Genomic DNA, 15,413 nt, shown 5'->3' on the forward strand with positions numbered 1-15,413 from the left:
GTCTGTGCCAGGGTGGGAGGTTTCTTTCTTATTTGGTCGCACCAGTAAAAAAAGTTGGTCTGGAGCCCTGCAGCAGCTGATGTTTTGTTGTCTAACAAAGTCTTCGGCGCAACCCGTTTCTGCCAAGCATATTAAAAAGGGTTAAACCATAACGAGGAGAAGTCAATAATGTCAGGCTGCAATGAACTACTGGTTTCATGACCCAGTGATCATTTGGCCACAACACAACATGTCTTAATTTGTCAAACTAATAGTCTAAACCCACAAAACATTACATTTACAGTAAAGTGAGACCAGAAAAAATAAGAAATTTACATATTTAGGAGGCCGAAATAGTGTTGTTTTGTTAACTTGATTCTCTAAACCCACAAAAACGACTTTGAAAGGCATGTGTTCTCCTCAAAAAAATGTTAAACTCACCAATATTACAACATTTACCAGAGTAGGTAAATGTATAAACAGAAAGAATAGTTGGATTTTCAAATTCCCAATGGTCTGTGAATGTATCATGTGTGACATGCGGTTCTGTAAGGAAAAAGTTGTGTGAAAAACCCTGAGTTTCTTAAGGTTTTAAAACCATAAATAGCAAAAATATCTATAGTATGTACAGCATTTTTCCAGTTTTATCAACACCTGTGGTCATCTGGAAAAATGTACATGTTGATACCAGTTTGCAGAATTATAATAAAATAAATAATCAAAAAATCTCCTTTCTGTGTCACACTGCACTGAAGACATGTCTGAGTTCTCTCTCCCTCTTTATCGTTGTTCTGTTCCCATAGAGGTGCAGGAAACTTAGAAACTGTAGTTTGGCTACAAAGGTGTTTGCTTACTGAAATATTTGCAGAGAACTTTAATCTGTCAACTGACACTTGCAGTTACACATCAGTAACATGGAAGTGACATTATGCGCAACACCCAGACATGATGAGAACAAAAGCGTCCTTGATGAGACAAGACAGGGAATGTCACCCTTAAGCAGGGAGTGTTGCTCACCCTGCCCTTATTTGCTTTATCAGAACTTGAGCAAATATATATCAGATTTCCACACAACGCTGACACTGTATACACTACCTTTGACTGTGATCTCTTTGATTTTCTTGGTTTTCTCATCAATCCATTTCTCCCGGCGGATCTTCTCTGTGGCGCTCATAAGGTCTTTTAACTTCTTGATCTCCTGCGGAGGGAGTCGAGAGGAAAAAGGGTGAATCATGGTGTCGCACTGAAGTGACATTAAAGTGATGAGGACCTTTTTTACAGCAGCAGTACAGCATTTGTCTTATTAGACACAAAGGAGCTACTTTTAGGTCACTTTTCACGAAAACTGGATAAATGTATGAGCGACACAATTAACCTAATAGCATAAAGCTTCATATCTAAATGTAAAAATAAATGAAAAAAGACTGAAGAGACTCACATGCAGACAGACTGTCCAAGAGAAGTGGTGAGGGACAGACAAATGAAATGAAAAATGATTGGTAGAATGAGGGAGATGATTGCGCCAAAGTTGACCGAGTTAGAGGAGGGAAAAAAAAGTTACCTCGCACAAGGGACCGAGAATTTGCCACACCTGAAAGCGGGAAAAAATAGATATGAAGACCAAGATGGAGAGTGGAGAGATAAGGGAGGGGGGAAAGAGAGAAAAGAAAGTTAAACAAAAGCAGCACTGCAAGAAAAGCCAGATACAGTCAGACCAGATGCAAAGCAGAGGCAGAGAAGTGGGAGTTCTCAGAAGTGTACGTTTCTCTGAGCCGTCTCACCATTTCATGTTGCTCCTGCATTTGTGCAATCTTCTTGGTGTACTTCTGGTCCACCTGCTTCAGCTCTCCGACCACTCCTTCGCAGCGCTCGCTCAGGGCCTTTTTATCGTTGATGAGCTGAAGATGGAACATATATTAGGCCAGAGAAAGAAAGACAGAACATATTTTACATCAGAGAAGAAGAAACTTAGCATATATTAGTCCAGAGAGAGAGACGGAACATCTTTTTTAGCGATGGCACATATTTTATTTATTTGTTGAATTTGTTTCCTATTTCGACATTTGTCTTGTTGTACAGTTTTCACAAAGCGCTATACAAACACAGCCCTTACTATAAGTATTACTAGTCTTGAATATGAGAGATTTAGAAAGAACCCATTAATCTCCACTGAAGACTTTTACCCCTTTTCCACCAAGAAGCACCAGGTGCTAGTTCCGTGCTGGAGCTAGGGCCAGTGCTTCATTGGTTCCAATCTAAGAACCTATTTGCTTTTCCATTGGCAAGGAGCCAAGTTAGAGCCACGCCATACGTCACTGCATACGTAGCCGTTTACCAAAGAATGCTTGTGCCACACGGAAGTTCACACAGGACTCCAGATTAACTTTATCACTAGTGTGAGCAACTTTCTCATTTGTTTCCACTTCCCACCTTGTCACAGGCAAAACACATGACTTGCTGAACATTTTCTTATCGACAGACGCTACAATATACTCATGTTCCCCGAACGCCCCACATAGCAGGCTGCAGCAGCTGCTGTTGGTGGCTGTGGTGATCAGACAGGTGTGCGCCCAAAAATGACTTTGAAAAGAGTAAACCGGGCGTTCTAATGTCAGACTTGTCCAAGACAAAAGCGGCTGATTTTTTTCTCATGCGGTCTTTTCTATGAGCGGAGTCAACAGCGCACATAGGTGAGCTCCATTTTTCATGAGAAGACCGCATTTCTAAGCGGAAATACTGCAGTACACCGAAGTTATAAGAGTCCTGCTTTCCACCACTATGGTGCTGCTGGTTGGACACAGTGTGTGCAAAACTTCTGTGTGTCCCTGGACTCATTCCAGTACATCTGTGATCGGACCAGGGACATCGTGGTGAAAAACGACACAAATCACTGCTTGTGTGTCACATTCAGTCATCTGTCTCGGTGGTCACGATAACTCGGCCCCCAGCCCCTGACATACTCGGTGCTTAGCTCTGGCCCAGCAAAGAGTTGGTGCTTGCTAAGCACCAGTTTTGGGAGCCTGGAGCCGGTGCTTAGGCGGTGGAAACACAAAGAACGGGTGCTAAGTCAGGCACTAGCACGGAACTAGCACTGGAACCGGTTTGGTGGAAAAGGGTTATTTGTCATGGTGGTCAGTTGCAAGCTAATCCCCCACAATGCTTCTGCTTCCCAACACACCTCCTCAGGTGGCTACAGCATTAAACACAAACTAGCTGCAGTCTACCATCTCATTAAGCAGTAAGGGGCTCCATCTGGTGGTGCAGCCAGGTACTACAGCTGATCGACAACACATTTTCTGACATCATGTGCCTCACCCTCTGCCTTATCGGTAATATTTTCTAATCAGATAAAACATTATTAGCATTCCTAATGTGTACCTGATCGATAAAGGTGAGGTGTCTCTGGATGGTGGCTTCATACTGTTCCTTCTGGAGCTGGAAGTTCCTGCTCAGCTCCTTCTCGGTCTCCTTCACATGTCTCACTGTCAGCTCCCTCTGCTGGGCCTGATGGACAGACAAACAGAGCTGTAAGTAATCTGCAGCATCTAACAGGGTTACAAACAGCGACATATGCGTGTGTCTTCTCCCACCAGCGCCGTCTGCAGCATGTTGACGGTGCGTTTTTTCTCCTCCAGCTCCATTTTGATTCTCATCATGGAGCCGGTGACTTCGGCGGCGGTGGCAGACGCCTGTTCGACGCCGACCAGCTCCTCCTCGGACAGCACGGCCTGAAAACAAACAGGAATCATGAATTAACCTGTCAGCGTGTCACCTTTCTGCATTGTGGCAATAATCTGGAAACTCGACAGCAACAATAGGACTCACATGGGCTACATCCACTCTCATACGCATTCATTTTAACCTCTGCTATGTTGGCCTAGTGCCACAAAACTGCAAAGATTTAGGACCCTAAAACAGAAACTTTTGGAAATGCTGTCGAAACTATTAAAGATTAAAGGTGTGGCTGACCTAGAAGCTGTTATGCAGTTAAGGAAATGTCTGGTCTTGCTTTTCAACATTGCTGTTCTTCCGCTCTAGTCTTTTCTGGAACTCAGCAAATTTCTGGTTTAGCTAAATGATCCACACAATCACAATATTTACTCCACTATCTGAATTAAAAGAAAAGACAGCTGGTTGTCTTGACCTAATAAAAACAAGTGTTATTTGGCACATGAAAGTCCAGCTACATGATAAACCCTCCAGCATCTGACCTCTCTGTGCGATCCTGAGGTGACCGAGCGTGGTCTCTCCTGCTCAGACTTCTCCATCTCATCCAGGAAGCTCATGATGCTCTGCAGCTTGGCCTCGGAAAGCAGAGCGCCCCCGTCTGGCAGCGCCGGATGGTGGCTCAGCTGGCCGTGACGCTCCAGGTTGTCGGTGGTCAGAGAGTTGGAGTCCCCGTCCTTTAATGAGACCAAAGTACAGTCATGACCGCTTCTTTCTGAATACTTACAAAGGTTGCACAACTAAGAAATGAATCCTGACCTCGTCTATCCAGGAATATTTCTCTTTGCGGTAGCACTTTGGCTCCGACAGCCTCTCTGGCTCCTCCTCCAGCAGCTTCAGGGTGTCCAGCAGCTCGTTCAGGGTGGTTTTGGACTGAGCCCTGCTGGACAGAGCTCCCTGCCGCTGGTCCTCCACACTCACTGACCTCTGCAGGATCTCCTGGAGCACAGAGGTGACAAACATGCTTGAAGTTTGACCACACACAAGAATAATTACAAACAATTTCTGATGAGTAATTCTGAATGAGTGCAGCTACTCACCTGGGAACACTGCGAGCCTCTGCGATTGGACAAAGCTGGAGAAACAGCTCTGAAGCTCAGCTCACCTAAATCAGCCACGACATTCAAATTGGAGTCTGTGGAAACACATGCTCACGTTATAAACATGACACAGCGGCCATAAGTTGACGTGAAGATGGTTTTGGTGTTCAATAAGGCAGCACAGTAGGAGCAAGCTTCTACGACAGACACACAGGACAGACCTGTGTTCTTAGTTTTGGTGTCTGTCGGTGACATCAGGCTGTTGTTGCTCAGTGAGGCTGGACTTTTGTTGGTCTGGGGAATCCTGAGGGGCTTCTTACGTCCCACCACAGCAGCTGGCCTCAGGTTTTCCAGGTCCACCTCCGCTGCATGATGCACCTCTGCAGCCCGGGTTGCTCTTTTCTGCTGCAGCCCCTGCAACACCACACCACCAGAGGGAGACAAAAGACAGGGAATACCATTATTTAAAACTCAGAAACACTGTTTAAAGGCTAAACAAACGGTACGTACATCGGATGAGTTGACCTGGGCGGCAGCGAGGCGGGCCAGACGAGCTTTCTCTTTACGGATCAGTTTCCTGTCACTTTCCTGATGCTGCTGCTCCAGAGAAACGTCCTCATCTGCTCTACCCTCCTGCTCCTACAAGGGAAAAGCAAAAAAAGAGCTTTATAACTGCCAGGAAATAAGCCTGAAGAGCAAAGCTGTGACAACTAAAGGTGAAGAGTTATTTACCTGTGAACACTGAGAGCCCCTGTGGCTGGAAAAAGCTGGAGAAATGGCTTGGAAGCTCAGCTCACCTACGTCAGCCACAATATTCAAATTGGAGTCTGTGGAAACACATAATTAATCAACACACCTATTAGAATCAGGCTATATAATCCATGTGTGATTTAATGCTCTACTGGCAACCATAAGAGGATATAAAATGCTACATGACGTTGTGATGAAGCCTATATGAGTAGACAGTGATTCATACAAACCTTTTCTAGATAACTTTCGATGTCATATTTTTATGCACAAATTCGATTTTCTTTTTTTTTTAATCGTTGATTGATCTGTCTAACATTTTTTCAATTAATTGATGAGTTGTTTGGCCAATAAAATTTAGGAAAATGGTGAAAAATGTCGACCAGTGTTTCCCACAGCCAAAGATCTTCAGTTTACTGTCACAGAGGAAGAAGGAAACCAAAAAAATATTTGCAAGAAGCTGCAAAAACATAATTTAGGCTTACTTAAAAAAACGTTTGATGGATTATCAAAACAGTTGGTGATACAGTGGTGAACAGTTGGTTAAAACAGCACAGCACGGACCTGTGTTCTTAGTTTTGATGTCTGCCGGAGACATTGGGCTGTTGTTGCTCGGTGAGGCCGGACTTTTGTTGGTCACAGAAATCTTGGGCGGCTTCTTTCGTCCCACCACACCAGCCTGCCTGAGGCTTTCCAGCTCCACCTCAGCTGCATGATGCACCTCTGCAGCCCGCTGTGCTCTTTTCTGCTGCAGCTCCTGCAACAAACCATCAGAGGGAGACCAAGGTTATATATCACTACAAACAAGGAAAGGCATCCGCAGTCCTTATCCAAATGTTAACACGTTATAATTTGTTGTTGTTGATGAAACTATGCTCCATCTCTTGGGGTCATAGAGTTTACATGACAGTTCACCATTTAACAAAGTAGATTTGAATCCAAAAAACCTCAAAAACCTGGAGTTAATCAGTGTTTCAGCTTCAGAAGAGTTTCGAGTGGCCTGGCTCTGCTCATCTTTTCATATCAGTCCAAAAACGATTTGTCAGAGAGCCACTGAACTTGCTATAAGAAAGCCTGTGCTACAGACTGGGCACATGATTACAAAGATGTGGGTTGAAAAGAAGAGTTGCATTCTGGGAGGGGTTGGATTCGGTGTCACACATATTAGAGACGAACAGTGAAGCTATTTGAGAACCTGTTTTGACCATTTTTATCAATATGTGCCCTTGTAAGTCTCCAAACTTTATGGAATTAGAGTTGGGCACCTGGATGGCAGCGAGGCGGGCCAGTCGAGCTTTCTCCTCACGAATCCGTTTTCTGTCTTCGTCTTTCTTCTGCTGCTGCTCCAGGCGACTGTCCTCCTCTGTTCTCTCCTCCCACTCCTACCAAAGGAAAAACACAGACAGCGTTGGTGCAGTAGAAAGATGAAACTGGTTAAGACAATGGAGAATAAAAGGGAACCAGTAAGGCAGCCTGGAGGCAGACAGATACCTTTCTTTTACTGGCAAGGATGCGTTTAAGCACTGTCTGGTTCGTGTGCTGTCTCTTGGCATGGCGTCTGTACCAGCGCTGAATAGTGACTGCTGCCTGGTTCACCTGCTGAATGAACCTTCAGAGACACAAGAGGACGGCTGTGAGCCACAGAACACAACAGCAACAACAGCAGAACTGTGGAAACACTGTTCGGCATGTCTGACCTTTCAGCCTCCTCCTCCGTGACCTCCCTCCTCCGAGGCAGGACTGGACTTCCGCGCTGAGCCGACACTGGAGACTTGTTGTTGGAGGTGGAGGACGCTGAGGAGAAATTCTTCTGGGATTTGGTGAGGGAACCATTTTCCAGCGACACCTCGTCATTGGCTGTGGCCTTCAGGATGTTACTGAGAGACAAATATCATAAGAAAATCAGAGAAACCTAATGCATGGTCCTGAAACATCAGAAGTTGATTGAGATGGTTGTTTTGTTGATGTACATTTAAAAAAAAAACAAAAAAACCTTTGAAACCCTCTTAACCCCAAAACCAAAAAAAAAAAAAAAAAACCTTTGAAACCCTCTTAACCCCAAAACCCAGCTGTCGATTTAAATGCATGCTACTTTTTAAAAATCATCAAAATGACACCGTTTATCGGAGCCAGAATATGTAAAACAGAAATGAGCAGATTTTCAACTTTGTGCGATTAAACAGTTATCATGCAGTTTTCTCTGGAAAATGATTCAAATCTAAGCTTCATTAATCACTTCATTTTACGTGTCACATTTTAAAATTCCCCACAAAAAAACAAAAAAAACATTTGCACCAGATTCTGTAAAAACAAAAAACAAAGATTCTGAGCTCCTGAGCACAACTGAGACACCGTGACTGACTCAGTTGTGTCAATAGTAAAACATTCAGGGACTTTTTAGTTGAACTGCAGGCAGTGTTTCCACAGAGCAGAGAGGAGACGACAGAGAGACCGAGAGCAAAATAAAACACACTGGATCAATGAAATAAATGCAGCATGACTCAGACACACAGAGACGCAAGTTGTTGAAGGATCCATCCAGCATGGTGGAACATCTTTCTACAGTTAATGTGCAGAGTTTGTAGAGGTTGTAAATAGTAACATATTTGTAGTTTTTTTTCTCCCATCCTGTGCATGTTAATTCCATTTTTTTCTTCTGCAAAACAAATAATTGAAGAAATTCAGGATTCATTTGTCTTTTTTTTTCCGATTTATGGCACTGCAAACTGAGTCGCCCTGCACAGGAGACATTCCTGAGTTCTCTTTCCTTCTTCATGGTTGTGCTGTTTCCACAGGCGTGCGGGAGTTTGCATCGTAGTAAAAAAAAAAAAAAATAAAATAGCCCACAGCGAGTAAAAATGTGGCTGGGGTCCAGAGGGTTAACGGAATATGCTGATATCCTGATATTGAGTATAGGTTTGTACCTGTACCGATATAAATAATAAGCAGGACTGGTCCCTGACTCCATGCCAAGAAGAGATTGTGATCATTTCAGGACATACTTGAAGGACGGCTTCTGGTTGGAGCTCTTCGGTGTGAGCGGCTTCTCAGAATAGTTGTTGTGTAAGATGGTGGTGACAGAGTTCCCCACAGCTCCCTTGTTGCTCCTAAGAAAAAGAAAGGGGAACAATGAGACTCTCCAGTGGGCAGATATGAATCATAAACTGGGCTAAACTCAAGTGTCTGTGTGAAGCACTGACAATGTCACTGCTACTTTTCTTCCACTTCAGCTCCTCCGGCAGTCACAGTAACCGACACTGAACATGCTTTGACACAGATTCTTACCATGTTACAATCTCAGCTCACACAGATTTTTCTGACTATTTCCATGGAGGAGAAACTCTTGAAACTCTGTGTGGGTGGAAATTCCTGCAGCTATTATCAGCTGCTGTGATCAACAGGTATGAAACATGAGGAGCAGCTGGAAATCCAGAATGCAGCAGTGCAAGCAGACACCTGGACTATTGTGTGTTTGTGTGTGGACGTGAGAGACGCTGCCCACCTGTTGTTGGCGGTGAAGGTGGCAGCCAGAGCGATGCCAGGCTCTCTTTTCTTCAGGCCGGTGGGAGAGTCCACGCTACCGGTGCTGCGGGAGCTCGAGTGCAGGGGGAAGGCTCTGGGCTGGTCGTCCTGAAAACAGGGAAAACAAACACTTATACTCATGTAAACACCCTGAAACTAACATCTTTTATCATATTAATGTTTGGAAAGGAGGAAACACAGTTGGTAAACATGGTGAAATTCTCCATCTTTATTTCTGAAATTGGCCGCACACTTCAGCCACTTAGCATCCGACAAAATTCTCATTGATTGACAATCTCTGGTGTTGCTTCCATAAAAGCGGAATAGGGCAGGATTTGTGCTTTCACTGTGTAAAATAATCACCTATAGACTGTTTCATCATTGGAACACAGGAACAGCGAAATGGACGGTTTCACGTGGCAGGCAAGGAGAGAGCGACTGCACCATTGGGGAGGACAAAGTACTGCTTTCTAACATAATAGCTCACACAGTAACTACCCGTGTTGGCTGGAGGGGCATCAAAACAGCCTAATGATCATCAAGGACCCGCACACATACCATCTGAATTTGCAAACACTCAAAAAATGATGACAGTGAGGAGCCCTGTGAGGAAAACAGCAACAGACTTCCAGTATTATGCCATTATTTTCAGCAGTGGGAGGAACAGGCTACCTCTGAACACCCCCGCGTTTTCACAACTTTGGTGCAACCTCCCGAGAACCACTAGATCTAACTTATTTAACTAACCATTTACTCAGAATCGTCTCTAAAACTAACTGACACCATGCGAAAGAAGTTGTCAGTGTGGCAGCACTTTGCCCTAAAAGTTGTGTTTAAACTTTGCCAACAGCAGTTTGTGCATCACAACAACCAACATGTCAGATCCTATAAAAAAACAGCTGCCGACTGTTCTGTGTTATATTCCTGAACACTTCTTGTGCTGGAATCATCACTTGATATGGTGCTATTTTCAGAAATCATATGAATATGTGCAGTTGTTCGCTCCCAATCTGATTACCATAAAACAACCAGGCTGAAATGATTTAATACGCTGCGAACAGTAGGGTTGGACCTGAACAGCCGAATAGCTGACTATTCGTTTGCTGTGCTGGAATCAGGTTATCAATTTTGATCTCAGAATATTTTTTTCCCCATAGTCGATCAGAACGAGCAAGTTTGACTTCAGATTTTCTTTGGTTGACTACAACGCTATTGGGACGTATATTAAAATAGATATCAGAGTAAATACCAGGATGTTCCATGTGGTTCTGTCCGGTGAGGTCTTGCTGAGGCTCGCCAGCTTCTTGCGTCCATCGGAGCTGCTGTCAAACAGGGCCAAGTAGTCCTCGCTCTGGTCCTGACTGGAGAACACACAAACCAGCACCAAGACAGTCATCTCAAATCCAAACTGTCTGCACAGGAGTGTGAGAAAACTTTTTTTTTTTCTTTTCAATTTGTTCAAACTCGCTCTTTAACGTGAGAGCTGTAAGCCGTGAAAGCTATTTTAAATCTGTTATTAAATGTGGGCGAAGGCAGTTTGTGGGTTCAATTTTCACACAACAAGGGGCTTAGCAGCGCACGACACACAAGTAAAAAACTAGACACAAAAGCAGAACCTCGCGTCGTGGCTTTTAGTGGCAGCTTTTGTGATTAAATGTTGTAATGACAGCTGCAGAGACTGGTCCCCTCCTCTCACACCCCCAAGCTCTGGAATCCAGCAGCTGACTCTCTGCGAAGGGGAACTCCGTTATGGATTCCATGTAAATGCATGCATATGTTGATCCCGGCGGCCAGTCGCTGGGCCTCCAAATAGCCCTTCGCTCCATCGTGAGCACAGATGTAGGGTGACCTCCTGTCTGGTTGGGCCTCTGCTGGTATCTGTGGAGGGTGTTTCTGTCTGTGTAAGTATATAAATGAACGTGTGTGTCTTCAGAGGAGGGGGGAGTGAAGCCAGCTGGCTCAATGAAAAGCAATCTGACAACACTATTCAGGCAGCACATTCCTCCACTTTATGCCTTACAAGTGAGTGATGCTCAGACGGGAGGAAGCAGTGGAGAGGGAGAGGGGTGGTGAGTGACCTGATGACAGGCCTAAAAGACTGCAGGGGACTTAGAGGGGGCACTGGGGGTATTTAGAGTGTCTTTAAATTTAAAGCCCCTCAGCTCTGCATCCTCAGGAGGCAGAGGGAGGAGGAGGGACGGTGGCAGCTGCCGGACAATAGAACCAGAGCTCGCACACACACTTCTCCTTTCACTGGCTCCTGGTGCAGGGGGTAACCTGACCCGAAAGGTCCCGGCCCTCCCCCTCCGGCATGGGACAAAGCGAGTCCCTGCACCCCGCGACCCCAGCAACAGCCACCCGGCTTCCCTCCACTCTTTATCATGCAGGAGCCGGCACGCCACAATTCCCATTGTCCGAGCCGGCGAAGCTTCAGGGCTGCCAGCTGTTGCTCGCTTAAAGAGAGGCGCTCTGGTTTAAAGAGTCTGAGCTGCAGGGATAGTTTCTGGTAACACAAGTGCCGCTTCATTATCTGAAACAAACGCATTCTTTTCTGTCATTTCCAAAAACACGTCCTTCATATCTCAGGAGCGTGTGCGTTACTGTAAAGGTCACTTAATGATCTAATTGAGAACCAAAGAGCAAGTCCTGCCTGAGGCTTTGCAGGGTTCATGTATCAGCACATACTGTTCTGTATACACGTTAGCGCGTCAATGTCAGCGATAAGAAAATGAGGAAAAATAGGTTCGAGCCAGAGAATTAAACCAAAGTACTGTACAGTTAAAGCAGTAAAACACAATGACTAAAAGACAAATCGAATTAAACAATAAGACGACTACAAGATAAGAGATGAAGACAAGGGTGTGAAGCTGAATCAAATGACAAAAAGAAGCAGCAGTAATTAGTAAAACTTTCTGAAGTCTTAATTGTCTCTATTTTTGAGCTGGATCTCAGAACATCCAGGAGCATCTGATTGGTCGACCTCAGTGTCCTAACTGGGTGTGATGGTGTAACTCATTTAAAAACTTTAAAAACAAAGAAAATCTGAAAATCAATCCTGGAATGGTCGAGAAGACAGTGGAGGGAGGTAAGCACTGGTGCTAGCTGGTGAAGTTTTCCTTTTCGTGCAAACAGAGAGGCACCTGTATTTTAAAGAATCACAATAGTCTAACCACGTGGTGATAAAAGCATGAACAACTTCTTCAGATCTTTGGGTGGAAGATAAGGCTTTATGTTAGCTAAAAGTCTTAACTAAAAAAAAAAAAAGCAGTTTTTGACCTGAACTCATCTGTCTGCTGAATCTGAAGGAGCAGACAGATTCTAACTTCTAATTCTGAAATATCTGTAAACATAAAAACTGTGATTGGCTCAACAGGTGTGTATAAAAGTGTGTGTTGTCACCTTAAACTGATGTTGGCCTGCTGGTTAACCTGAGTGGTGCTGTTGGAGCGCCTCAGGTTCTTGATGGAGCGGGAGCTACCGAAGCTGGCGTCGCCCTGTGGATTTAAATTTAAATATAAATGAATTAGAAGTTAAGTTTGGGAACATTACGCAGCCGGTTTTGTGGAGAATTCTGAAACAAGCAACCAAGAGGACAATGCTGATTGTCTCATTCAATCATCTTGATCTGATTATCCTATAAATTATCAGCAGCTGCGAACGGTTACTCACCAAAGTGTTGCGTTTTCCTCTGCTGTCACTCGCCACGGAGACCGACACAGACCGAGAGAAGTACTTCCCTGGCGAGGCGCTGCTCGGCCGTTTGGACATGGAAAGCTGGGAGCCTGATAAGCTGAGGTCCAGGGCATCTCCTGACACACCTGTGGGGATGGATGAAGGGCTGCGTGTCGTATGCATCCTTTGAAAACCTGGAAAAGAGTAAATTAGATATTAGACACAGCAAGCCACAAATGCTACTTCCCTGGAGACTCAGTCAGCACAACCACAACAACAGAGGAAGTAACACTTTCCCCTGACTGTTTTGTCTCCCACGGTAACCAACAACAAAACCAGTCACTATTTTTACAGCAGCTGGGAAAGTCTGACAACGCTGAGAGAGATGTACAAACGGACTACAACTATGTGTTTATCGTGTTAGCCATAAATCGAGCGAGTTACAGCACACAACTGATATGAGTAAATTCCTGTGCGATATCAATGAAATGTCAACTGATTAAAAATTGTAAAACCTCTGAGTAATTGCAAAATTTCTGAGTAGAACAGTAGAGTATTTCATCTCATGAACAATCAAAAACAAATACTTCAGAAGACTACATTAAAAATTAAAAATTCAGGCTCCAAAGTAAAAACTCTGAGTACATCTGTGATTTCCAAACAGCCTGACTGCATGAACGTGGTTCTAACATGAGCTGTGAACATCAGAACTTTCTCAGTTTTGGATCCATGTGCTGTGTGTAGCTGCATGTTGGCATTATGGCTCCACGTGGAAAAGAATTGCCAGAAATATGATCGTGAAACCTTGCAAAAACATGCAAAAGGATACAGGAAGATTAGTGAGCAACTAAAAATCACCGGAAACACAGTTGTAGCCATGATCAGGAGGTACAGAAGGAGTCACAGTACCACTAATCAGGGCTGCAGTGGTCGTCCTCCTAAAACGACTCCACAGACAGTGATTTACTTTCACAATCTATCTGTGATAAACAGCTGGCAGCTGCTTTACACTTGGCACTGGAGTTATAAATGGAAATCTGAGTTTCTGTAACATGGGTGGAGGACAAGAATAGACCTTGGCACAAAACTTCCAGATGAAACTTTGCTAAAACCAAACAAAACAAAAAAAAACATTAAAAGAAGTCTGATTAATATTGGGGGCGCACTGTTAGGTCAGATGAGACCAAGATACATTTCCTAGGCTCAGATGGAGTCCAGCAGGTTTGATGTGAACCTGCCCAGGACAACCACAGTGAATGCATAGTGAAACACGGCGATGGGAGTGTGGTGATATGGAGCTACATGAGTGCAAAAGGTGTTGGGAAGATGACATTTATAGATGCACCATGAATGGACAAGATAACTCCCAGCCTGTAGAAGCTTGGCACAGGAGGAATATTGTAGCATGACAACCATCCAAAGCACACTGCCAAAATTGCACTTGAGTTTTAAAAGAAGAAAAACTAAAACCTGGCCAAGTATGTCGCTTGACTTGCAAAGTAGAGCAAAACAACCCCTACAGCAAAGAGCAGCTGGGAAAAAAAAGTTTCTCAATAATGGCAGAAGGTCTTACTAGACATTTGATATCTTGCATGATGAAGAAAATAGTTTGTCATCAAAAAAAAGTACTGAAAATATAAACACTCTCCTGACTTTTATTGCACTGATTTCCTACTGTGGGGTCTGCATTTTTAATGTAGTACATCTAAACTTAGTTTTGAATTTTACAACTTAGCAAGTAACTTAGAAGAAATGCAATTATTGAGGGGTGATGCAGTTTGGAATTATATGACATTAATTAATGCATTCACTTCTGTTGTACACTGTAAGTATTAAAACTGTGTATAAAATGTAATTAGCACGCGGGAGTATATTTCAGACCTCATGTTAACACTCTCCTTGCTCCTGCTAGTTACACTTTGGCAGGTGTATGTTTGTTAGCTCTGTTAGCTAACGTTGCCATCTTCCCATCACAAAAAGAGAAGCCTGACACTATGATCCTACTGATTAGCATATCGATACTTGCTGGCTAGCAGACTGACAACTTCACAGTGAGCTAACGCAGCCGGTCACTAACGGTAAATGTTTGGCAACGTTACCTTGTTGACTGAGACGAAATAATCCCCCGCTGCTTCAAATTTCGGATATTGTCGCACCGCAACGCCACTGAAACGAGGTAATTTATTAATTTACCGCCTCGTTTCAGCCGGCAAACTTTAGCTAATGATTATATTCCAGCCGTCAATCACGGCGAAGTAAAAACGGCAATTTTTTAAATGAAGTCTGGTCAAGTCGAGAGCATTTCTAGCTAACTGTTCTTTAACACAACAACGCCCCCCTTACAAAAAAAAAAATAAATAAATAAATAAAAGCTGCTGAAGAAAAACGTGAGATACTGAGATACTTACTTCAAAAGCTGGATGCCACCATAGCTGAGAAGCTCCAGTTGTGTTTTAATTCCCGATGCAATCCTCTGATACGCAGTGAAAGTCCTCCGCGGACTCTCGGGACAAATACTGGGATAAATAACACTATCGTTGTGGTAACAACACGGACAGGCTCCGCCCCTCAGCGTCTCTGATTGGTAGAGGTGACGTGACGGCTCTTCATTCGTGCACCTGATTGGTTGAGCGGACCTGTCCGTCCACAGAGCAGATTCAAAAGGGGCGTCTCACAGCACGGTTTGGTTGACTTTGCAAAGAGATGACAAATTGTAATTTTTCCAAC

General features: G+C 44.0%; 1 protein-coding gene across 1 annotated transcript in view; it reads right to left on the reverse strand.

Annotated features, from left to right (window-relative positions):
* cep131 (centrosomal protein 131) overlaps positions 1-15,200 on the reverse strand; it is a 28,972-nt gene extending 13,772 nt beyond the window's left edge. The window contains exons 1-21 of the mRNA XM_008300567.1: positions 15,095-15,200; positions 12,684-12,880; positions 12,414-12,508; positions 10,264-10,375; positions 8,995-9,122; positions 8,495-8,599; positions 7,190-7,369; positions 6,984-7,101; positions 6,758-6,874; positions 6,057-6,249; positions 5,478-5,572; positions 5,256-5,384; positions 4,967-5,159; positions 4,746-4,840; positions 4,465-4,644; positions 4,191-4,382; positions 3,570-3,707; positions 3,358-3,483; positions 1,761-1,877; positions 1,541-1,570; positions 1,075-1,177 (exon numbers count right to left, since the gene is read on the reverse strand). Of these exons, the coding sequence (XP_008298789.1) occupies positions 1,075-1,177; positions 1,541-1,570; positions 1,761-1,877; positions 3,358-3,483; positions 3,570-3,707; positions 4,191-4,382; positions 4,465-4,644; positions 4,746-4,840; positions 4,967-5,159; positions 5,256-5,384; positions 5,478-5,572; positions 6,057-6,249; positions 6,758-6,874; positions 6,984-7,101; positions 7,190-7,369; positions 8,495-8,599; positions 8,995-9,122; positions 10,264-10,375; positions 12,414-12,508; positions 12,684-12,869 (2,632 nt within the window). The 5' untranslated portion in view covers positions 12,870-12,880; positions 15,095-15,200. The remainder of the gene's footprint in view (positions 1-1,074; positions 1,178-1,540; positions 1,571-1,760; positions 1,878-3,357; positions 3,484-3,569; positions 3,708-4,190; positions 4,383-4,464; positions 4,645-4,745; positions 4,841-4,966; positions 5,160-5,255; positions 5,385-5,477; positions 5,573-6,056; positions 6,250-6,757; positions 6,875-6,983; positions 7,102-7,189; positions 7,370-8,494; positions 8,600-8,994; positions 9,123-10,263; positions 10,376-12,413; positions 12,509-12,683; positions 12,881-15,094) is intronic.
* Positions 15,201-15,413: the final 213 nt, after the last annotated feature.

The sequence above is a fragment of the Stegastes partitus genome, unplaced genomic scaffold (assembly GCF_000690725.1).
Source record: "Stegastes partitus isolate 25-593 unplaced genomic scaffold, Stegastes_partitus-1.0.2 Scaffold1560, whole genome shotgun sequence".
Lineage (NCBI taxonomy): Eukaryota > Metazoa > Chordata > Actinopteri > Pomacentridae > Stegastes > Stegastes partitus.